The sequence below is a fragment of the Zootoca vivipara genome, chromosome 4 (assembly GCF_965207765.1).
Source record: "Zootoca vivipara chromosome 4, rZooViv2.hap1.1, whole genome shotgun sequence".
Taxonomy (NCBI): domain Eukaryota; kingdom Metazoa; phylum Chordata; class Lepidosauria; order Squamata; family Lacertidae; genus Zootoca; species Zootoca vivipara.
In genome coordinates, this window is record NC_142587.1 from 90,311,674 (window position 1) to 90,334,996 (window position 23,323).

Sequence of the window (23,323 nt, forward strand, 5' to 3'; positions counted from 1 at the left end):
AGGTTTGGTGAAGTGTGAAAGCCACCTGGCTTGTCTTAAAAACAAACCCTCTGAACTGAGATAAGAGATTTGGGGGCTGCGGGGAGGATAACTCGGTGAAAACCTTGATTCAGTATGCAGTACCTATGAGAAAGGCGGATTTCATGCTAGAGATTGTTAGGAACGAAGAAAATAAAGCTGTCCGTATCACTTGGAATAGTGAGCATTGTCCTCATCAAAAGAGATATGACAGGGAAGGGAAATGTGCAGAAAAGGGAATCAGGTTTTATATATATATATATATAATAAAAATAAGATACAGTCATACCTTGGATCTCAAATGCCTTGGCTCCCAAACAAACCGGTTCCCGAACAATCAAAACCTGGAAGTGAGTGTTCCGGTTTTCGAACATTCTTTTAGAAGCCGAACATCCAATGGGGCTTCCGCAGCTTCCAATTGGCTTCAGGAGAAGCTCCTGCCAGCGGCGGAGGCATCCCACCGCCATCCGTCCGGTGCTCAGGCGGCACCGGTGGCAAACCGCTATGTACAGCACATGTGCGGAGTCCCTACGTACAGTGCATGCGTGCAACACCAGACATGCGTTGTACATAGCGGTTTGCCGCCGGCGTCGCCCGAGAGCCGTATGGACGGTGGCGGGATCCTCTGCGAACGGCTGCAGCTGCGAACGGCGGATCCTCCACATGCGGCTGCGACGGTGCAATGGCTGCTCGCACCCCCGGGCCAGGGCGAAAGGGCAAGCTCCCCACAGGGTGCCTTCTTGTCACCCTCCCAGACATGGAACCCGGGGCACACCACCCCCACCTTGTGACACCACTGCTATCATGGCTGGGGGAAATAGCAGCAATCTCCAGCTCTTGCAAAGTTTCTTTTCACTCTTACTGTGCTTCCTTTGGAAACAGAAAGCTGTACACAGCTGCATAGAAGAATAATGGAAGTATGCAACAAACTTGTTCCATCAATCCAAGGATATACTTGTGCAAATGAATTCCCCCCTCCTCTTTCACCATGTGCCCCATGCCTTCTTAAAACTCTGCTCTGGAGGGCCGGTGGGGGAACCTAAAACAGATTTAGGGGCCACATAGGAGGAGGAGATGGGCAAGTTCCATTTTAATCATAACCATAATAATTTGTGCAAGTGGAAATCCTTGCTCTGATGGAATGAGTTACATTGCACTACATTGGATACAAGCCAATGAAATTTATTTTGTCAAGCAAAAAAACCACCTGTCAAAGTTGGCCAGTGGTGAGATAAGGATCTGGTCCTCATTGGGCCAAAATGGTTCCTGACCTCTGTTTTAAGGTCTTCTAGCTCGGGGAGGAGAGGGAATCTGGGCTCTGCTTCAGGCATACAAATGTATTGAGCGATCATGGATGAGTTGGGTGACCCTGTTTTCGATCTCCACAGGAAGACGGTTGGCGTTTTCTGTTGCGGACCCAGTGGAATCTCGAAAGCCCTCCACAAGCTGAGCAACAGCAGCAACCCCTATGGGACGAGGTTTGAATACAACAAAGAGTCCTTTAGCTGAAGGCTCCTGGGGCTTAATAGGGACTGTTTGGAAGACCTGAGTGCAATTGAAAAGACTTCGAAAACGAGCAGCGGCGTCAGCCTGACGTCGCGTACCAAAGAGTAGCCAAAGACTTTCGTATGTGCATTTGTATTTGTGTGTGTGTGTGTAATTTATAACTATTTAAAACTCTAGAAAGGCAAAGAAACAAAACGAAATACGCTCTAGCACGAAAGCCAGAATACCTTAGGAGTTGGCCGTTCATCTTTACAGAGGGCCTGAATTAGCTGAAGACGATTAGAGACGCATAGGGTGGCTTATATGGCTGGCTTTAAGATCAATCTGTGCATTATTTGAAGTTTCTCCACCTCAGGGCAGCAGATTGATCAGGCTGAGGGGGTGGGGGAAATGTATTGGAAGCAAAATGCTGCTCTGCGCTGGCAAATAAATAAAGCGATTTTGAAACGGAAAGGCTTTGAGCAAAATTGTTGCAGGATTAATACAGATGGGAAAGGTTCTGCAAGGTCCTATGGGGGAATCCCCCTCCTGCATATAGTTTGTAGGGAACAGATCAGACCTGCTATATATGCAGACACTCGCTCCAATACCGTGTTTACTCTGCGTTCCACGAGACTGAAGACCTCTTTACACATTATGCTTTTCCACGTCTACTGAGGTTTGAATGTCCACCTGTATCACATGAGATCCGCTGATAAGGATCAATATTAATGGCTGAAACGGCCAAGGCGGGCACCTCGAGGGGAAGGAAGACCCTAGCAAAGGGATTTCCAGTGGGTCCCTATGCGAGGGTTTTCGTACATAAGGCAAATTAAATCACAGTCGCAAAAATTGCAATCTAACAGTTAACTAACAGGAGCACGGTCCCCTCACCCAAATTCTGTCTCTTAAACTGGCCCTGGCAGGGTCTTCCCCAAGACCTCGTTTCCAATGTGCTGTTCCAAGAAAAGTAATTGCAAGCCCTTATAAACCACAGAAACACCATAAAGAGACAGAGGAATGACACACGTCATTTGAGGAATGACACACATCGTTTCAAATGCATACACAAAATAGCGTCACCCCCCATCCTGTTTCAAAGTGTTTGGGGCCTGCAGAAAGGAGAAAACAAGCACCACCCCAACTGTGATGAGGTTATGGTAAAGGTAAAAAAGGTCAAGGACCCCTGGACGGTTAAGTCCAGTGAAAGGCAACTAAGAGGTGTGGCGTTCATATCCCTTTCAGGCCGACAGAGCCGGCGTTTGTCCACAGACAGCTTTCCGGGTCATGTAGCCAACAGGACTAAACTGCTTCTGGTGCAACGGAACACTGTGACTGAAACCAGAGCGCACGGAAACACCGTTTACCTTCCCACCGCAGTGGTACCTATCTACATGCACTGGCGTGCTTTTGAACTGCTAGGTTGGCAGGAGATTGGACAGAGTAACGGGAGCTCACTCTGTCACGGGGATTCGAACCACTGACCTTCTGATCGGCAAGCCCAAGAGGCTCAGTGGTTTAGACCACAGCACCACCCGCATCCCCTCGATGAGGTCATATAAGCTGCTTTCCCATAACGGTCGCTTTCCCACTGAACATGTGCAGCATTATTAAAGTAAGCCAGTCGGGTGCAGTGGTTTGAATATCAGAGCAGGACCTGGGAGACCAGGGCGCAAATCCCCACTTGGCCATCCCCTGGGTGACCCTGGACCCGCTGATGATTCTCAAGCTAACTTGCCTCACAGTGTTGTTGTGGGGATTCAATGAGGAAGAGAAGAGCTATGTACCCCACTTGGAGCTCCTTGGAGATAAAAGTGGGGTTTAAGTTCAATAAATGAATGAATGCCGCAGTACACTACATGGGGCACCCAGGAAGGCTGAAGTGATGAGATGATATATAGGAGAGAATAAAGGATGCTGACAAACACCTATTGGCCATTTCAAAAGTAAGGTAAGCAAATAATAATAATAATAATAATAATAATAATAATAATAATAATAATAATAATAATGTGTTCCCACCTTATGAGAATTTCAGGGGGGGGAAATCTCTTTGATATATTTTTTGCATGCATTTTTAAACATATTGATAAATGCAAGCGTCGCTGCACGCAATGACATTCAATGCTTTGTAGATTCCGTCCATATTGGGGGAAATGTAATTACATTCCAGTGTTCCTGTTGTAAAAAAACAACTTTCCCACCTTTAGTTCTTAAATCTACACCTTTTGCCTGGTGATTTGTATTATTCCTGCTGGGGAGAGAAACCATGGAGAGGTCCTGGAGCGGCAGGTAAATTGTGTCATATAACACATTTATCAAATGACAAAAGAAGTCGCAGAAGAATTCAGGAAGTCAGAAAAGGATAGGAGGATGTTAATATTGATCAATATACTGCTGAATGGGAAGAGAGGCCTCCTGATTTATCATCTGTGCTTGTGTAAGAAATGCAAGAGGGGGAGGGTGTGTTTTTAACAGAACAGCCAGGGCTTTGAACAGACACCACAAGTGGTCTGACCTCAGAGCGTCAGGGACACTTCAGTTGTTCGAAGAGTTCTGCATCCCTGACTTTCCAGGAGTGGTACCGGTACTTCTTCACACTGAACGCTGTTAAACTCTGGCATCCGCAGCCACAATATATACTGATGCAAATCAATGTGGATGGCTAAATCCTAGCTCAGTTGGTTAGAGCATGGTGCTGATAATGCCAAGGTTGCAGGTTCGATCCCCATATGAGACAGTTGCATATTTCTGTATTGGAGGGGTTTGCACTAGAATGATCCTCAGGGTCCTTTCCAATGCTACAATTCTATGGTTCTATAAATGGAGGTTAAACAAATCATTGGAGGATAAGGCTCTCAGTGGCTGTTAAACAAGATGGCTATGTAGTACCTCCACTGTCAGAGACAGTATACCTTACTATACCAGTTGCTGGAAATCATGGGAAGAGGACTGTTGCATCTGGTTGGGCACTGTGAGAATCAATGACTTCCCTTCTTCTCTTTCCATGGTTCATTTTGCATAACATAAATCCCTGCATATTTTATATAAACTGAACCATTCAGTAATTCCATTGTTACTTCCATCAAAACTTGTTTACACTGTTGAATTTATCTTAATGCTGCCAACATTTCCAAGTGTGCACAATTATCCCCCATATATTCAATAAACATTTTCCAATCTTCTTTAAACGAATGTTCTCCTTGTTCTCTTATGCTACAAGTTAGATCCGCAAGCAGTGCATATTCCAATAGTTTGAGTTGTCATTCTTCTTTGGTTGGGGCCTCGCTTGTTTTCCTTTCCAGCAGACTCATCTTATGAACTTAGGTTCATTGATCTCATCTCCTGGACCAACCTTACCTGTGGTAGGTCCAAGACCAAGGACTGGACCAATACCTGAGGATGGAAAGAACTCAGCAGAACTCCAGAAAGAATTCTGGAGAGCCAGCGAAAAGCCCATAAGCAGCGCCTGAGCACAACAGAACTTTGCCCTCCTGTTGTTCCCAGAAAGTGGCATTCAGAAGCAGACTGCCCCTGACAGTGGAGGTAAAACACAACCACCAGGGTTAGCAGCTACTGATAAGTCTTTGCATGCACATCTAACCGCGTTCAACACGGACTGAATGAGCATCATGATGTGCCTCTGTGTTGCATCGACTGGTGCACACTTTGCTGGGCTGGGTGTGAGGTGAATAAACTATCTGGCAAAGAACATCACCGAGGCCAATGCGCGTGTGCCTGCTGCCTGCATTAAGCATCTGCATTTGGCTTTTGAATGTCACTGCCTTCTTAACTCCTTTGTCACCAGTTATGTAAAGCAGTTCTCTGAGTGTAAGCAGACCTGACGGTTTGATAAATAAATATTGGGCTATTTGTTTGCTGACCCCAGGTAAGGACAAGTTGGAAGGCGAGAAGTGGAGTTACATAAATGTCTGGTGTACATTGGAGCACAAGGAGGAGAGAGAGAGGCAGAGAGAGAGAGAGAGAGAGAGAGAGAGAGAGAGAGAGAGAGAGAGAGAGAGAGAGAGAGAGAGAGAGAGAGAAGGCTGGCAGGCTGCTGCTGCTGCATTGCTTCAGTCGCACGGGCCACACATTAAAATTCTGTCATTGCAAGGTCATTGCGCCAGTCTTCCGATCCTCGTCTGCCCTCCTCCCTTTGGGCACAGAACTTGGGCATGAAAATGAGAAGGCAAGCCTCCCCCTGCTGACAAATGGAGCGATGCATCTTCAATCTGTCGCAGGGCATCGCTGGCCCTAGATGTCCCTTTGGGGAAGATTGCATCATGATAAATTCTGTTGTCCAATTTGTCATTCTCACCCACCCACCCCGTTGCAAGGAAGAGGGTGTTTGAACTCTGAGCGATTCAGCCTTGATCTGCAGCCTTGATCTGTAGAGGGTGAATACCCCAGTCCTGGCATTAATAATCCTAGTGATACGTAGCCTCCCGGCAGCCTCTTCCGGTGAGAATGTGTGCACTCACAATGAATACTGTGTGTGTGTGTGTGTGTGTGTGTGAGAGAGAGAGAGAGAGAGAGAGAGAGAGAGAGAGAGAGAGAGAGAGAGAGAGAGAGAGAGAGAGAGAGAGAGAGAGAGAGAGATTAGGGATGCTGTGCGGTGCTCTCCTGAAACTCCTGGGAAGAAGCCACTAGAGACAGAAGAAAATAGACGCAATGGGGAGAAGCACAGAAGCCCTGGGATGATCTTATGGGATTATTGGCAACCAATAATGATCAGTTAGCCTATGTTGTGTGTATGTCTATATGTCTACCATATATGCTGGCTGTGCAGAGATTGGTTGCCCATGGGCTTGTTACATTTGCAAGCAATTGGTTCCAATAACACGGCACCTCTAGGTGAATTTCACATGGTCAATGTGAGCATGACCCTCACGTCATCCGTGTACCCCATTTCAGGGGTGTACCCAGGATCAAAACTGGGGGGGGGGGGCAAGCCATGGTCATTCAGGGGTGGGGCCAAGGCACGGGAGGGGAGGGGCCATGAAGTGGGAATGTGGGCGGGGCTACGGAGCCCAGGTGAAACTGACACCGGGAAGAAGTTTCATCCTGGGCGCCGCCCCGGGGGAGAGCATGCGTGTGCGGCGGTTTCTGTTCCCGAATGCCTCGGGCGTGCAGAGCCGCGGCGGGCCTGGGGAGGAGATACGCTTGGCGAGGTGGAGCATGGCTGGATGGAGGAGGAAGCAGCAGCAGCAGCAGCAGCGAGAGCTGTGCGCGCTGGGCCCGTGGAGGTGATCTGTGCGCCCGGGATTTTGAGGTCATCATGGCCAAAGAGCTGAGCCCAAGGGAGAGGAGCAGCTTTGCCAAGGCTGCTGCCTGCAACTCGAGCCACTGACTTGCAGAATTCAGCTGGGGAGGGAGGGGGAGGGGGAGCCGCTTTGCAGGGAGCTGGCAGGACTCACTGGGGCACCCCCTAGAGGCCAGGCGCCCTGGTAACCCCAAAGGAAAGGACGGCTCTGCGACGCATGTCCAGCTCAGCTGCAGCGCCGCCGAGAGCTCTTCAAGGGCTTCGTCAACTCCGTGGCCACCATGAAGCAGGACGATTGTAAAAATATTTTTGCTTCTGGGGGGGCAGCTGCCCCCTGCCCCTCGCTGGGTACGCCCATGTCCCATTTCTTTATGACCATGTTTAAAAAAACCAGGAGTTTATGCAACTGTTCGCTTTGCAATGATAAACTGCATGCCCTGATACCTCTCTGTGCCTGCAGAGGCCACTGTTTCGGGAGGTAAAATGAGAAAGTACTGGCTTACAACACCACTCAGTTTTTCAAGCTGAAGGTGCTGCTTCTTGAAAGGTGGCTGCCATTGTAGGTGTAGCAGCTGCCGAATGTTGTTTTGCTTGCACTGGGGTTTTGCAAGCAGGGGTGGTGGTGGTGGAGGGGAGGATTGTTAGAGGCAGCAATTTGGAGGGAAGTAATTGTGGGCAGAGAAGAGGGTACAATATCGCAAGTGGTTTAGAACCACTTACGATCGCAATCCTGTTGCCCTCATGAAATTGTCAGTAGCCATCCAAAATTGTAACTGAACACCAGAATTTGTTTCCTGCGATATAACAGAATCCACCCTGCCGTTGCTTTCCTGTCATCACTTGCCAAAGCGTCATTTTTCCATAGAAACTACTACAGCATTGTAGTTTGGTCAAAGGACATGACTTCTTTTAAACACACACACACACACACACACACACACACACACACACACACACCAGTTTAGAAGTGAAGTCACATTCTCCAGGAAAATTTACAGTACCATTGATTGCCTGAGAGTCTCTGCCTCACTGTTTTCTTGTAAATTTACCACCAGGCAATTAGAATGGGCAGGTCAATTTCTCCTGCACCCTCAAGAGAGAATATTTCTTACACACACTTTAAAGGCTTCTGAAACAAGGCTGATTTGAGGACCATGTTTTCAGGAGGTAAAATGGTGGGGTGGATAAATTCAGTTCAGAATTTGTAGCAAGTGGGGGTTGATGTTGTTGTTGCTGCCGCTGCTGTTATTTTGCAAATCTGTGATGTGTAGAGCACGCCCCCCCCCAAAAAAAAACTATAAAAAGGTCCCAAATACCTGAAAAGCAGCTGCCCTTAATAACAATTTCTCTTGGATGTTCTGATCAGCAGAAGGGTTGTCTTGGTAGTTCTGCCACCCTCAGAAGTGGCCCAGGAGATGCCTTTCTCTGTGGCAGATCATAAACTATGGAACCCCCTCCTCAAAGAGGTATGTCCAACATCTTCCTTGTACAGTGGTACCTCGGGTAACAGGCGCTTCAGGTTACAGACTCCGCTAACCCAGCAATAGTACCTCAGGTTAAGAACTTTGCTTCAGGATGAGAACAGAAACCGTGCTCTGGCAGCGCAGTGGCAGCAGGAAGCCCCATTAGCTAAAGTGGTACCTCAGGTTAAGAATAGTTTCAGGTTAAGAATGGACCTCCAGAACGAATTAAGTTCTTAACCAGAGATACCACTGTACAGTGGTACCTCGGTTTATGAACACAATTGGTTCCGGAAGTCTGTTCATAAACTGAAGCGTTCATAAACTGAAGCGAACTTTCCCATTGAAAGTAATGGAAAGTGGATTAATTTGTTCCAGACAATCCGCGGAGTACTTAAACTGAAGCGTTCATAAGCTGAAGCGAACTTTCCCATTGAAAGTAATGGAAAGTGGATTAATCTGTTCCAGAAGGGTCCACGGAGTACTCAACCTGAAGCATACTTAACCCAAAGCATGGGTGTAATTGGTTCTGGAAGTCTGTTCATAAACTGAAGCGTTCATAAACTGAAGCGAACTTTCCCATTGAAAGTAATGGAAAGTGGATTAATCTGTTCCAGATGGGTCCGCGGAGTAATTGAAGCGTTCATAAACTGAAGCGAACTTTCCCATTGAAAGTAATGGAAAGTGAATTAATCCGTTCCAGATGGATCCGCGGCGTTCGTAAACCGAAAATTCGTAAACTGAGGTGCTCATAAACCGAGGTTCCACTGTATAGTTTTCCCAGCATGTTGAAGATGCTTTTCTTTACCTTGGCATTTCACAGTTTAGGTGTTTTGTTTTGTGGGACTTGCTTTGCGTAAGACTTGGGTGTTTAATAATAATAATAATAATAATAATAATAATAATAATAATAATAATAATATTCATACCTTGCCCATCTGGATGGGTTTCCCCAGCCACTGTGGGTGTCTCCCAACAGGATATTAAAACACAATAAAAGATCAAGCATTAAAAACTTCCCTAAACAGGGCTGCCGTCAGATGTCTTCTAAAAGTCAGATACTGTAGTTATTTATTTCCTTGCCATCTGGTGGGAGGCCGTTCCACTACTGAGAAAGCCCTCTGCCTGGTTCCCTGTAACCTCACTTTTCACAGTGAGGGAACTGCTGGAAGGCCCTTAGAGCTGGACCTCAGTGTCCGGGCCGAATGATGAGGGTGGAGACGCTCCTTCAGGTCTACTGGGCCAAGGCTGTTTAGGGCTTTAAAAGTCAGTACCAACACTTTTTAATAAGTGCAACTGTTTTGTCTGTTCTTATGACTGTCTGTCTTGTTTTTAAAATAAAAAAATTCCTTCAGTAGCACCTTAAAGACCAACTAAGTTTTTATTTTGGTATGAGCTTTCGTGTGCATGCACACTTCTTCAGATACAGTGAAATGGAAGTTTCCAGGCACTTATGTAGAGAAGGGGTGGGGAGGGGTGGGGATGGGGAGGGGGGATCACTCAGAAGGGTGGTGGAAATGGGTGATTGACTGACTGATAGCTGTTGATGACCGCAAACGACTGCAAATGGTTTTGCATGAAAAAGCAAGGGTTGAGATGGCTGAAGATCGCTTATCATGTATAATGAGATAAGAACCCGATATCTCTGTTCAAACCAGGTCCCTCCATGGTTTTGAGCTTGGTGATAAGTTGCAATTCAGCAACTTCTCTTTCCAGTCTATTTCTGAAATTCTTTTGTTACAGTGATTGGAGAGGAAGAAATCTCACTGGTAAAATAAATACAAATAAACGATATATGTACCTTGGAAAATGTTGGGAACAAGTTAAACACACCAGTCGTGGCTGGTGGGCCGGAAAGGAGGGAGACCAACAGTAGGTGGCGCAAGAGCAGAGCCAACTCATTCCTGCCCCCCCCCCATTTTCCTTTCTGTTGAGACTAAAGTGGAAGAACCTCGCTGTTGGCGAATGTGGCTATAAGTACGAAGGGAAGGTTGGCTAAGGGCAGGCTGAGGTTGATGGGGAAGAGCCACATTTTCCCTTATGGACCAGCCGTCATTGCAACCAGATCTGGGACCACACTGTGCGATGCATTGCATCTTCCCATCCAAGCCTGCCTGAGCATTAGCTTATTCATCTGAGGTTTTTATCAAGCTACTCTTACTTACGAGGTAAGCTGAGTGGCTGCAAGGACAGGGATATTTACATGGTTGTCCCTCTGTTAGCAGAACTCCCTATCTGGCAGGGTTTCGGGGGGGGGGGGAGTGCTGGGAAGGTGCCCTCTAGGAAGCCCTTCTCCTATATCACTGGACTTTCCTGGTGGTGGCAGCAGCAGCAGCAGCAGAAACACCAGCCATCATTGGGCAGCTGGATCTGGGACCCACCAATTTCCCACAATGCCTCAGAGTGATGCAACATTGGGGGCATTGTGCGGCATTGAAATGGGAGGTGCCAAGCCACCAATTGACCTGCACTGATCAGAAAGCTGCAAGAAACTGGCCGAAAAGAAGCCATGAGCATATATGTGGGCCTGCTGAGTACTGGGACTCCAGCAGAAGTACTAGGAAGTCCCCTTCCTAGGGACATGCTTTGGTGTCTTCTCAATGTCTAGTAAAAACCGGCATGTCCGCTCAGACATTAGATGGCATTTAATTCTTCCAACTTTATCCTCCATTTGTGGGATTTTATCTGCTCTGCTGTGTTTTGCAATTTTATGCAATTGGTTTTAATTACTGCCATTGTGGAAATCGTAAGTTGTTTTGATATTGGGAGCTGCCTAGCAAGGTTGAATGCTTTCCCCAAAAATGTTTTTCAGAAACACCCTAGGACTTTATCCAGAAAATGCCAGTATTTCTCAAAGTCTCTTTTCCTCTGCTCCAAGTTACACACTGCAGTCATTTATTTTCTTCCCTGCTCGTATCTTTTGGTTCAGAGATGCCTTTGGCACACTGATTTACACACACACACACACACACACACACACACACACACACACACACACACAAACCAGCTCACCCCTTTGCCATTTCCCACTGAATTACTGGTTTAGCCTGCCAACACAATGGTTTCAAGGTGTGGATTTTACTGTGCCTCCCTATTAACAGTCTGTGAAGTTAAGGAAAACTTTCTGCGTGGCTCGGCCGCTGAGATTAAAAGGTTCCGCAGCCACCTGCTTTTACTCATATTGATTGCAGCAGTTGCCAGGAGTGGGCTTGGCAGAGAGCTGCAGCACTATGAAAATGGATCACCATAAAGAGAAGCTTTCGACAAAGTGCTCATGAAGCAATGAATATTCTCTCCCCACCCTCCCCGGTTGTTAACGGTCAGGAAACTGTTTGTAGCTTTGCAGCAAACCTCGTCAAACTCACAATGCCACTGGAATGTTTAAATAGGAAAAGAATTTCAGAACTCTTGCAGACCCATTTGTTTGAATCATAGAATCATAGAGTTGGAAGAGAGCACAAGGGCCATCCAGTCCAACCCCCTGCCAAGCAGGAAACACCATCAAAGCATTCTTGACATATGCCTGTCAAGCTTCTGCTTAAAGACCTCCAAAGAAGGAGACTCCACCACGCTCCTTGGCAGCAAATTCCACTGTCGAACAGCTCTTACTGTCAGGAAGTTATTCCTAATGTTTAGGTGGAATCTTCTTTCTTGTAGTTTGAATCCATTGCTCCATGTCCGCTTTTCTGGAGCAGCAGAAAACAACCTTTCTCCCTCCTCTATATGACATCCTTTTATATATTTGAACATGGCTATCATATCACCCCTTAACCTTATCTTCTCCAGGCTAAACATACCCAGCTCCCTAAGCCGTTCCTGATAAGGCATTGTTTCCAGGCCTTTGGCCATTTTGGTTGCCCTCTTCTGGACACGTTCCAGCTTCTCAGTATCCTTCTTAGCTTTACTTTGCCACTGTGTTTTTGTCTGGGTGGCTAAGATAGGCCTGCCACATGTCCAGATTTTCCTGAATGTGTCTGGGATTCCAAGGATGGAATTAGTGTCTGGGGGGGAATTTCAGGAAATCGGTAAGAAATTTCTTTGGGTGAAATATGGCAACGCTAACTAAGAAAACTCAGCGACAGTTCTGTATTTCATGGCTGGACTTAAGTACATTTGTAGCCGTGGTATGGCAGGCATGTGATAGTAACACCTGATGTCTTTCCTAGGCTTAAAATTAATCATGGGGTAGGGATGCTCAGTGATATCATTTGGTCTGGATTTGTAAAGAAACCATCCTTATTGGTACTTCCTGGACCTTTGTATCTCTCTCTGAATATTGTGAAAACTTTTCTCTCACACACAAAAGGAACGTAAAGTTACATGCTATTGGTTGAAATGTATTTCTTGTTTGTAAAGATAAAAAATAAAGCAAATTTGTGTGCATTTATTTCGATTTATTTTTTTAAAAAACACACCACACACTTATGGGGAAATGGTATGGAGCAGAATTATCAATGGACACACAGAAAATGGATATAGAGCACAAAGATACCATTCTTATCATGTGTGGGATTGGATCAGGAGGGCATGAGGAGGGAACTCATCTTCTTGACCAGTTTTCCCCCTGAGTTGCTAATAGCCATCTTGCTGAAGTAAAGGCAGCTATTAGCTGCTTGGAGAGGGAGGCATTTGGACTGGGAATATGTTTGGGAGAAAGGAGGTTTGATACCCTATGGCTCCCCACTGCAGCTGAGGTCCAATATTGTGTTAGCCACCATCAAACTTTGGAAAATGCATTATGGGCATCTGATTGTGGTCGCCCATATTATGATGGCGTTGACTTTAGCCACAGGGGCTTGGCCAGCTATTATAAGTGTGACTGATACGTTACATGCTGGTAATCTTCGCCCTCCATGAGCAGAGGTTGTGTCTCCTCCGAGATTCTTTTCTTCCTCTGACAACCGAGAGCGATGACTCCAGCGACCAACATCGCTATAATGGCTCCCACAACAGCCGCTCCCAACAGCCAAGGCCAGATCTGGCGGGCTTGCTCCAAATAAGGCACCAGAAAATTCTGGAAGGGGCTGGCTGCACAGGGGAGACAAGGGGAGAAAAATGCTCTCAGTTATACATGAAGAAACAGAAATAACTGGGCAACCTGTAGCTCGAAATGGGGCGAAATTCTCACAGTGAAGTGGTTCCTACAGTTGCGCTCCTTCCACCTTACAGTTGCATAGTGCACACAACTCATGCGCCAGGTTGAACATTTGACTAGTGGAAAACCGGACTTGAGTTCAGGGCTTGTAGGAGTGCCAATCAGCAAATACCCCTTTTACAATAGAGTGTGTTGCATTTTTCAGCTTTCAATTTCCAAAAAATGAGGGGTGCTTAAAAATAAAAAGTTGCAACATGACTTGGGAATTCAAAAGATGCTTTGGTTAACTTAATATAATTTAGTTTCGCTCTGCAAGTGAAATGTGTGTAAAAAATTGGCACAGAAGTTGCTAAAAACTGATCGCCAAGCACTTGCAGCGATATTATTTAGCATTACCTGACAATTTCAGAAGGGAAAATTAAAATCTTTGACTTTCCGAAAGCTGTTCATGTGCTCCTTTATCAAATGTAGCCTCACCGAGCTTAATGTTGCCCGATCACCAAAAAAAGGCAGATTTGAATTCCTCTCACCCAAAAATACATATTTTTAAGACCCCCTCATTGAATAAATGTGCACAAATTAAGTTTCACCCCTAAAATGACACACCCTACTATTACAACTCGTACTCTTAAGTGCACTGGGGAGTCTTGAGGGTCAGAAAAAGGGCAAGAAGGGGTGTTAAAGAGAGTGATGAGGGTGTGTCAGAAGGAGAGAGAAATGAGATGGTCCCACCAGCTTTTGGGTCCACTGCCATCTTCAGCCTTGTTTAGGGATGAAGAAGAAATTCAGTTATGTTTGTGTTGTGATGAGGAACTTCCTAATTCACACTTCTCAAAGCAACACACAAACCGAAACACCTTTGCAATTCACATGCCCAAACTTGGCAATGGAATTCTCCAATCAAGCAATACGTTAAGCAACACATACAGTTGTACCTTGGTTTTCGAACAGAATGCATTCTGGAAGTCCGTTCGACTTCTGAAATGTTTGGAAACTGAGGCACAGCTACTTCCCATAGCTGCCAAGTACCCCGTTTTCCCCGGGAAACCCTTATTTTTACTTACCTTTTCCCGGTGGTCCCCCGTATCACTTCGTCTCCCTTTTTTCTCCATTATTTTCTCCTGCCGGCGGCCATTTTTTCTGATTTGCCCTTCTATGGGCACAAAAAATGGTCGTCGGCGGCTTCAAAAGTCGCATCTACGCATGACCGGAAGTGCGTAGACGCGACTTCCGGTGTCAGCGGCGGCCATTTTGGGTGCCCATAGATGGGCGGGGTGACACCGGAAGTTGCGTCGATGCACTTCCGGTCATGCATATAAGCTACTTTTGAAGCCGGCGGTGGCCATTTTTGGTGCCCATAGAAGGGCAAAGCGACACTGAAAGTTACATCGCCGCAACTTCCGGTGTCACATGGCTACCGGTCCCAGATTCTGCAGTCCGGGACTTGGAAGGTAAGCCTACTTCCTGGTTTGTGACGTACAAGTTCCGAGTTGTTCGTGAACTAAGCTGTTTGAAAATCGAGGTACCACTGTATATAGTGGAACCTCTGTTTTTGAACATAATCCGTTCTGGAAGACCGTTTGACTTCCAAGTTCAAAAACCAAGGAGCAATGGGCTGTTGGCAAAATCCACTGAGATAAAAGAAAAGCATGCAGCGGAAACTGTTTGACTTCCAAGGCGCTTTCAGAAATGGAAGCAATTGCTTCCGGGTTTTCGGTGTTCGGCTTCTGAAAACTGAGGTTCCACTGTATTGGGGAGAAATGTGCTTAATAAGCATGCATATGTCGGCAATAAATGCTTGCCAAAAGTGCCTGGTTAAAACCGCATAGAGAACCGTGTTGCTTGGGAGAATTTCACACTAGAAGGATGACAATTTTCATCAGGGGGGGGGGCATTCCACAAATTGTTACTGAAAAGAACTGAAGTTGAGATTGGAACAATGAGAAACTTGGAGAAGTGAAATTGAGTGGTGTGCCCATTCCTACCTATGCCTACTGCTGGCACAGAACCCCCAACAGATGGTCCTCAAGGGGGTGAAGCCCTTGGCAGAATCATAGAATTGTAGAGCTGGAAGGGATGCCAATAATAATCTCATCCTGCAATGCAGGAATCTCTGCAAAATCTCAGGAAAACGACTGTCCATTTACGCCATGAAGAAACGAGTCTGCTAGTCTAAGGGTTAAAGGTTCCATTAGTGCATAAGCTCAGGAGAGTTGATTTCATAATCGGTTCCTGGTTTTCCCTCCTTTGCTCCCAATTTCCATCTTCCGTGAAATATTTGCATCTGTAATCATATTCACAACAGGCCCACTTCTGAGCTCTCCAGCTGATAGTTACCTGCTCTAAAAGGCGTGAAAGGAAATCATAATTACTTTCCAAAAACTGGCTGTTTATGCCCGTTAATGTTAATTAAATCAATGCAGATAACACTTGCAATAAGCTACACCATTTTGAATGTGCATTCCCCCCCATAAGGGGGATTCCCTCCTCCCCCTCTCCTACACTTCTCTTCTCAATTACCATTATTTTCCTCTCCCGCCACAGCCAGAAGAAATCCCAGTGGCTAAAGTCCTCTTCCTAATCTTTTATTTTAGCTTGACATTTTAATTCCTATTCTCTCCTGTCGCACCTTACTGTGAGTTAAACACACAGACACCTCTCTCTGGGGAGATGTTTCCGATGCACTGTCAATTCTAATTAATTGACATTTTATTTTATCCCCGTGGTACTACTTCACAGTCAGGACCACAAAAGCAGTTTCTTTCTGGAATGAGATTGTGCAAAATAGTTCATGCTGTTGTGGTTTGTCCCAGTTCTCCCTTCAAGGGGCAAAACCCCACAGAACTTTGGGATAAATCAGAAACAACAGCATTCTATAAAATGACCATGCAATCCTACCAGGAAAGTCTAAACCTAAAATCTAAATCTAAAATAAGGGTTTGGTATTTGCATTTGAACTGAGCCTTTGTTTTGATGAGGAATAGCTGATATGGTTGCTTCCAGATGCTACTGAACTACAAGGCCCATCATCCTTGGCATTCCAGTGGGTGACCTATGGGAACTGTAGTCCTACAACCTCTGGAAGCAACCATATTGGCTATTCCTTGTCAAAACAAAGGCTCAATTCAGATGCAAACACCAAAGCATTATTTTGTCATAAATAAATGAGTCTTGTGCTTCCCTCTGCAACTTCCTTGTTCCCAGCAAAGCATCTTATTCCTCTGAGCCATACAAACCATGGCTTGTATAAACCATAGTTTCCATGAGAACCAGAAAAGGAAACCATGGTTGAGCTGCGGTTTCCACTTCTCATCCAACTGAAAAGTAAACTCTAGTCAAGCATTATATCCTCACTCAATTAACCACATATTAATTAGCCATGAGATGGAGGAGTTGCCCCCACAGGCTGCAGGCCCACTGCTGTGTCCCAGTCAGCACCTACTTCCCCCTGCTACCCATGCACTGAAGGAAAAAAACAATCAACAGAAGCAGCCTGTTTTATGTGGTTAGGCTCTTCCAGTGATTGATACTGGAACCAATCAGATACAAGCTCTCTTAGCTCCTCAAAGCTTTTTAGCTTTAATTGGTTGTCTTCCTCTTTAAGGAGTACTTTTTATGTAGGCCAGGTTTTCTGAGTATTCTTCCTTTTAACTGCAGAGGCTTCTATTGGAGATGTCCACCTCAGCACTTTGAGTTCTAACAAGTCCTTATATTTTCCCCAAACTGCAAAAAGTGATCTCCTGGTTATGCGATTCATAAAATTCCTGTGTATTTTAGCTCTTTTACATCAAGTATGCGTGCCAAACCCATCGATTGTCTAATCCCTCCAGATCTAGAAGGTCAGGATCTTGCAAAGTGCACCATTCCTTCAGCCATGTGAAGCAGGCTGCCTCATAATATAGTTTCAGGTTGGGGGATCTAATATAGTTTCAGGTCGGACCTGAATCTAAAAAAAATTGTTTAAGGGTACTCTCATTTTGACTCAAGAAAATCACCATTTTATAGTTCAAATCAGGGAAAATAAATACAGTAAATGGACAAAAGTACAGATAACATTATATCATATTACGCAGCTGACAGCTCACAGTTAACTTCCACACTGGCCAAACTTTCATCAGTAAAACACCATGCATCCACATTCCACACTGCTTCACACATTAAAAGTTCGCTTCTGTCTGAGACTCAGGAAACACCGTGACAGGAAATGAGACCGCCATCAGGGATAGCAATGGAACTGATGATTCACCATGCTAGAGAAGAAACCAAAAAGTTTAATTTTTTTTAATTTCTTCTCCCGTTAGATTCACAAAATGTTTAGGGATACGCATACCCCTGCGTCCCCCCAGAAAAAAAGCACTGACTAGCACTATCAACTTGGATGCTCACCTGTTCTTGATTCTGCCTCCAGCCAGCTCTCACCTGCTTGCCTGCCTTCTTACTTACAACCAGCCCAGGGGTTTTATCTGGATGCCAGCTTCCTTCTCCTTAAGTCTCAAGTTTTGCCCTTGTACAACTCAGCAGGACACAGGAAGGGGATAAAATCTAAGTCAGCTGGCTCCGCCTGTCAATGGCTTCCCTACCAGTCCTAATGGGTGCTGGCTTCCACTGCCCCCACTCGCCCAACATGCATGCTTGTAAATAAAACAGATCTTTCAGGAAGTCTCCAGGGCTTCCCAGGAAACCGAGCCCCGCAAAGGACCTCCTCATTTCAAAGCTAGTTAGCAGGAGGGAAACAATGAAAACATTCCTCACAAGCTGATCAAAAGAGAATATCAAAGTGCAAAATTCTCTATTTGAACTAGATGCTAAGTCAATGTGTCAGACCCCTTCTTTGAATATGGTATCGAGTGATCAAGACCTATTCTGGGCTGCCCAAGTGAAACTTTATGTGAAATCTTTCAAGCAGTACAGTAATGCCCTCTGATTCCACACCAGACCCCCCCCCCCCAACTTGGTGCCCTCCATATGTTTTGAACCCGCACTGGCTGGGGCTGATGGGAATAGGAGTCCAAAACATCTTGCGGGCAGATTTTTCCACATATAATAATCAGTTAGTGGCTGCAGGATCAATTCTTGCCACCCCCAATTAAAGTATCTCAGGTAGCATGACAGGGAGAGACCTCTCTCTGCCTAAGACCCTGTAGAGCTGTTTTGAGTAGACAACAGTGGTCTGGACTCATTGACACCCTGGCTCAACATAACACAGCTTCATTTGCCTTATGGAAGGAACTGGCTATAGCTTAGTGGTAGGACATTCTTTCTGGTATGCAGAAGGTTCAATCTCCAGCATCTTCCACTAGGGATGAGAAGGCCCTCTACTTGAAGCTTTGCAGAGTTGCCACTAGTCCGTATCTTCTTTGGTGATCACTCGTAGCCAAGTAAGATTGTCTTCCATGAACACAGTCTCAACAGCGAGTCCATAAGTGACTGTGGAGGCCAATTCTGGATCCACATGTCCTTCCACAGTGGGCACATATATTTCCGGGCAGGAGTTGATCATGGTGAGGGTTTGCCAAGTGTGCCTTCCTCTTAGCTCATTTCTCCTTTTTGCCCCGAGTTCATGCTTCTTCAAAGTTCATGACACCTTTGGTAAAGGCTGTTCTCCAATTGGAGTGCTTGCAGGCCAGTGTTTCCCAGTTATCAGTGCTTATACCACTTTTTTTAAAAAAGGTTTGCCTTGAAGTGTCTTTAAATCTCTTTTGTTGTCCATCGCTTTCCATTCTTAAGTTTGGAATAGTGTAGTTCCGGCATCCCCAAACTTCGGCCCTCCAGATGTTTTGGACTACAAATCCCATCATCCCTACAATTCCCACCCACTGGTCCTGTTAGTTAGGGATAATGGGAGTTGTAGGCTAAAACATCTGGAGGGCCGCAGTTTGGGGATGCCTGGTGTAGTTGCTTTATAAGATGATAATCAGGCATCCAAACAACATGACCAGTCCAACGAAGTTCAACAAGAATCATTGCTTTGACACTAGTGGTCTTTGCTTCTTTCAGTACACTGACATTTGTCTGTCTTCCAAAGTGATGTGTAAAAATGTTCAGAGACACCATTGATTGAATCTTTTGAGGAGTTGGAGATGGAGTTTCGAAGTGGTCCATGTTTCACAAGTGTACAGTAAAGTTTGTAGTACAAAGGCTTTGTAAACAAGCATTTTGGCATCCCCGATAATGTAAAGGTAAAGGGACCCCTGACCATTAGGTCCAGTCATGACCGACTCTGGGGTTGCGGCGCTCATCTCACATTATTGGCCGAAGGAGCCGGTGTATAGTTTCCAGGTCATGTGGCCAGCATGACAAAGCCGCTTCTGGCAAACCAGAGCAGCACATGGAAACGCCGTTTACCTTCCCGCTGTAGCGGTTCCTATTTATCTACTTGCATTTTGACGTGCTTTCAAACTGCTAGGTTGGCAGGAGCTGGGACCAAGCAAAGGGAGCTAGCAAGCCCTAGGCTCAGTGGTTTAACCACAGCGCCACCTGTTTGTAGTACAAAGGCTTTGTAAACAAGCATTTTGGCATCCCCGATAATGTCCCAGTCCTCAAACACTCTGTGCTTCAATCAGGAGAAAGCTGCACTTGCAGAGCTCAGGCGATGCTGGATTTTGGCATCAATGTTGGCCCTTGTGGAAAGAGAACTGCCTAGGTAGGAGAAGTGATTGGCATTTCCAACATTACACCATTGAGTTGGATTTGTGGTGCTGCAGAGGGGTTATTTTGTGCTTGCTGGTGCAGCACTTTGGTTTTTTGGATATTGAGTGATAAGCCAAGCTTATCTGGTAAGGTTGGTTTACCAGTCCGTGTGGACAATACTGAGCTAGATGGTCCAATGGTCTGACTCAGAATAAGGCAGCTTCCTATGGGTGTCCCTAAGGTACAAGAGGCATGGAGGACCATAGAATGACTGCTGGTAACTCAGGGCAGTAACTCAGTGATAAATTGTCTGCTTTGCATGAAGATGCCAGTTCAGTTCCCAACATCTCCAGCTAAGGATTCCCCCTGTCTCAAACCCTAGAGAGCAGCTGCCAGCAGGGACAGACTTTGGTAATATGCTGCCCTGTGCAAGGCCAACTGATGCCCTCTCCACCAACTTAAGCCAGTCATTGGGAATGAGGTGTATGACTCTTGCAGGGTCCTAGAGCCCTTACACCTCCTTCCCCAAGCCAGGGAAGCAATCACTGCACACACTGCTTTAGTTCTGCTTCTGATGCCGGTTGGAATAGACCAAGATTCTTCAACCTTAGGTCTCTACGTGTTGTTGGACTACAACTTCCACCCTCCCCTTCTGACTCAGCCAATGGTCAAGAATGGTGGGAGCTGTAATCCAACGGCATCTGAAGACCCAAGCTTGTAGACAATACCGAGACAGATGCGCCAATGATATGCCAGGCGTTCCTTCCTCCAGTTTTAACATCCTAAAACGGCCATTGAGTCAGCAGTGATAAGCCCAGCCCTCTTTCCTCACGTAGCAGAATAACTACCTAGGAAAGAAAATAGACTAAAACAAATGTTTCTCCACTGAATCAGTCCCTCAGCTGGGTTTTATTTGGAGGGAGACTTGAAAAGGGATTGGCTGGATGCTATTTGGGGCCACTTTGCTATGGAAAACCCAAGTAACACACATCCACTTACCTCCGAGAGCCAGAAGAAAACATATTTTCCTACACTGATAGTACAGTGGTACCTTGGTTCTCAAACTTAATCCGTTCTGGAGGTCCATTCCAAAACCAAAGCATTCCAAAACCATGGTGCACTTTCCCATAGGAAATAATGCAAAATGGATTAATCCGTTCCAGGCTTTTAAAAAGAACTCCTAAAACAGCAATTTAGCATGAATTTTACTACCTTATGAGACCATTGATCCACAAAATGAAAGCAATAATCAATGCACTGTACTATAAAGTAAATAATACAGTATTGTAGTTGATAAAAATATTTTTTTCTCCCTTACCTGCACTGATGATAGTCATTGTTTGGATGAGGTGCTTTTATCCATTTCCACAGTCACACAATCAATCAATCAATCAATCAATCAGTAACTGGACTGGGTTCCACACAGTCACAAAAACAAATTCACTGAAAAAGCTTCAAAAACGCAAAATAAATAGCAAAAACAAAAGCACCAAACGTAATCAATCTTAATCAATCATTTGACTTCCAAAATGCTCAAAAACCAAGGCATGACTTCCGACTGGTGCAGGTGCCCCGGAAACAATAGCCAACAGCCGCATCGGATGTTTGGCTTCCGAAAAACGTTCAAAAACTGGAACACTTACTTCCAAGTTTTTGGTGTTTGCGAACCAAGGCGTTTGAGAATCAAGGTACCACTGTATTGTAGAGCTGGAAGGGACTCTGGGGTTCATCTCGTCCAACCCCCTGTAATGCAGGAATATGCAGCTGTCCCATACAGAGATCACAAACCTGTAGCCTTGGTGTTATAAGCACCACGCTTTAACCAACTGAGCTATTCATCTCTTGCCTAATGAAATGGGGTGACATCTTCCAGAGTGATAAGTGATCTTTCTGACAGCATGTCTATGTGGTGGCAGTGAGGGAGGGAGCCGTGTGTGTGTGTGTGTGTGTGTGTGTGTGTGTGTGTGTAGGGAGGGGGCACGATTTAAACATTAGCGCCGCTAAAACGCTTCTGCTGCCTTTGGCCTATGATTAGTGATCTCTTGGCTCCCAGCTGAATTTCCAGCCAAACATCAAAACAAATTGCACACGGTTTTTTGGAAACGGCGGGTGGCGGGGGTAATGGGTAGCGCTCTCCGCTCTTATCGGTTTGCTTTGAGAGAAATAAACCAAATAAGCGAACGACCCAAATGCCAAACGCCCCTAAAGGGGGCCAGTGCTGATACAAGGGAGAGAGACGCCTTTTCAGATGGAGTCATTTGATCAGGAACCGGCTGTCGACTCATGCTCTCCCCTCCGAGCGATTTCTGGGGAGCCAATTCTCTGCTCCAACGTGAACCATGGCAAAGGGTGAAACTGACCATGACATGATAGTATTGTGCATTCATATATGTGTGTGTGTTGTTCATAATTATTATTTTAATTATAGAAGTGGGTCCCCAAATTTAAAGTGGGACTGCAGGATTGTGGAGCCTGGGTCTAACAAGCCTTTCCCCTGCCCCCTGGTCCCGAATTTCTGCTCTTCCCCCTCCCTCTGCAGCTATTTGCTGCAGCTTCCCTCCTGGTATCCCAGGGTAAGTGAAAGCTGCTCTGCTGGGTGTTTTATGGTGCACTAAAATGTCAGGGCACCAGGCACTAGAGAGCACTGTGGCTGGATTTATTTACTTTGCTTCAAAGATCTGGTAGCCTTGCTGACTAATCCAGGCTTAAACACCAGCCCACAAAATTGCTTGCAGGCTAGCCACTTTTACCAATTTGCTGGGGGCTGGCAGAGGTGGGATGGAGAGCTTCATGCCTGAAATGTACTCGGAGTCGAGAGTGAATTTCATGCTCTTTATTCAGCTCATAGTCATCAAGGAGAAGAGGAGAAGAAGAATGGCTCTTTCCCCAAACCCATCTGCTTATATACATTATTTACACAATGGGCCTTGCGTGATTGGCTACTTCAGGGCTACACCTGTGGGCCAATTATATTGTGGATTGACTTCTGCCTGCAGCCTGATTGGCTGCTCCTACAGGCCAATCAGGTAGCAGATTCACTTCTGCCAGCCGCCTGATTGGCTGCTCCAGCAGGCCAATCAGGTTGCGGATTCACTTCCACCTGGAGTTGGATTGGGTAGCTCCCGCTGATTCTGAATCCTATTGTTCTAGGATTCAGCTCAGTACATAACAATGCCCCTTGCAGAAGCCTGGTACATTTCTATGCTTGATGTGGACGAAGAGGCCTCCCTTCCTCCCTTTATGGTGGTTGCAGAGGAAGGACAGGACGTTTCATCTCTCCTCCACCTGTCTGGTCACTTGCCTGCAGGGGATTCTTTAAAACTTCGTGGGTATCAGGTGAGTGCTTAAATACAAGGCTAGACTAATGCACAC

The 23,323-nt window shown here is 45.8% G+C and overlaps 2 protein-coding genes across 3 annotated transcripts in view; one reads left to right on the top strand and one right to left on the bottom strand.

The window, feature by feature from the left end:
- Window positions 1–1,977, top strand: part of NOX4 (NADPH oxidase 4) — a 91,731-nt gene extending 89,754 nt beyond the window's left edge. For both annotated transcript variants that reach the window (XM_035116490.3, XM_060273886.2), the window contains exon 18: window positions 1,407–1,977. In XM_035116490.3, coding sequence (XP_034972381.3) covers window positions 1,407–1,527 — 121 coding nt within the window. In that variant the 3' untranslated portion in view covers window positions 1,528–1,977. The remainder of the gene's footprint in view (window positions 1–1,406) is intronic.
- A 10,625-nt stretch (window positions 1,978–12,602) lies between these two features.
- The window catches only part of TYR (tyrosinase), a 63,782-nt gene continuing 53,061 nt past the window's right edge, over window positions 12,603–23,323 (bottom strand). Inside the window, exon 5 of the mRNA XM_035116603.3 lies at window positions 12,603–13,254. Coding sequence (XP_034972494.1) covers window positions 13,034–13,254 — 221 coding nt within the window. The 3' untranslated portion in view covers window positions 12,603–13,033. The remainder of the gene's footprint in view (window positions 13,255–23,323) is intronic.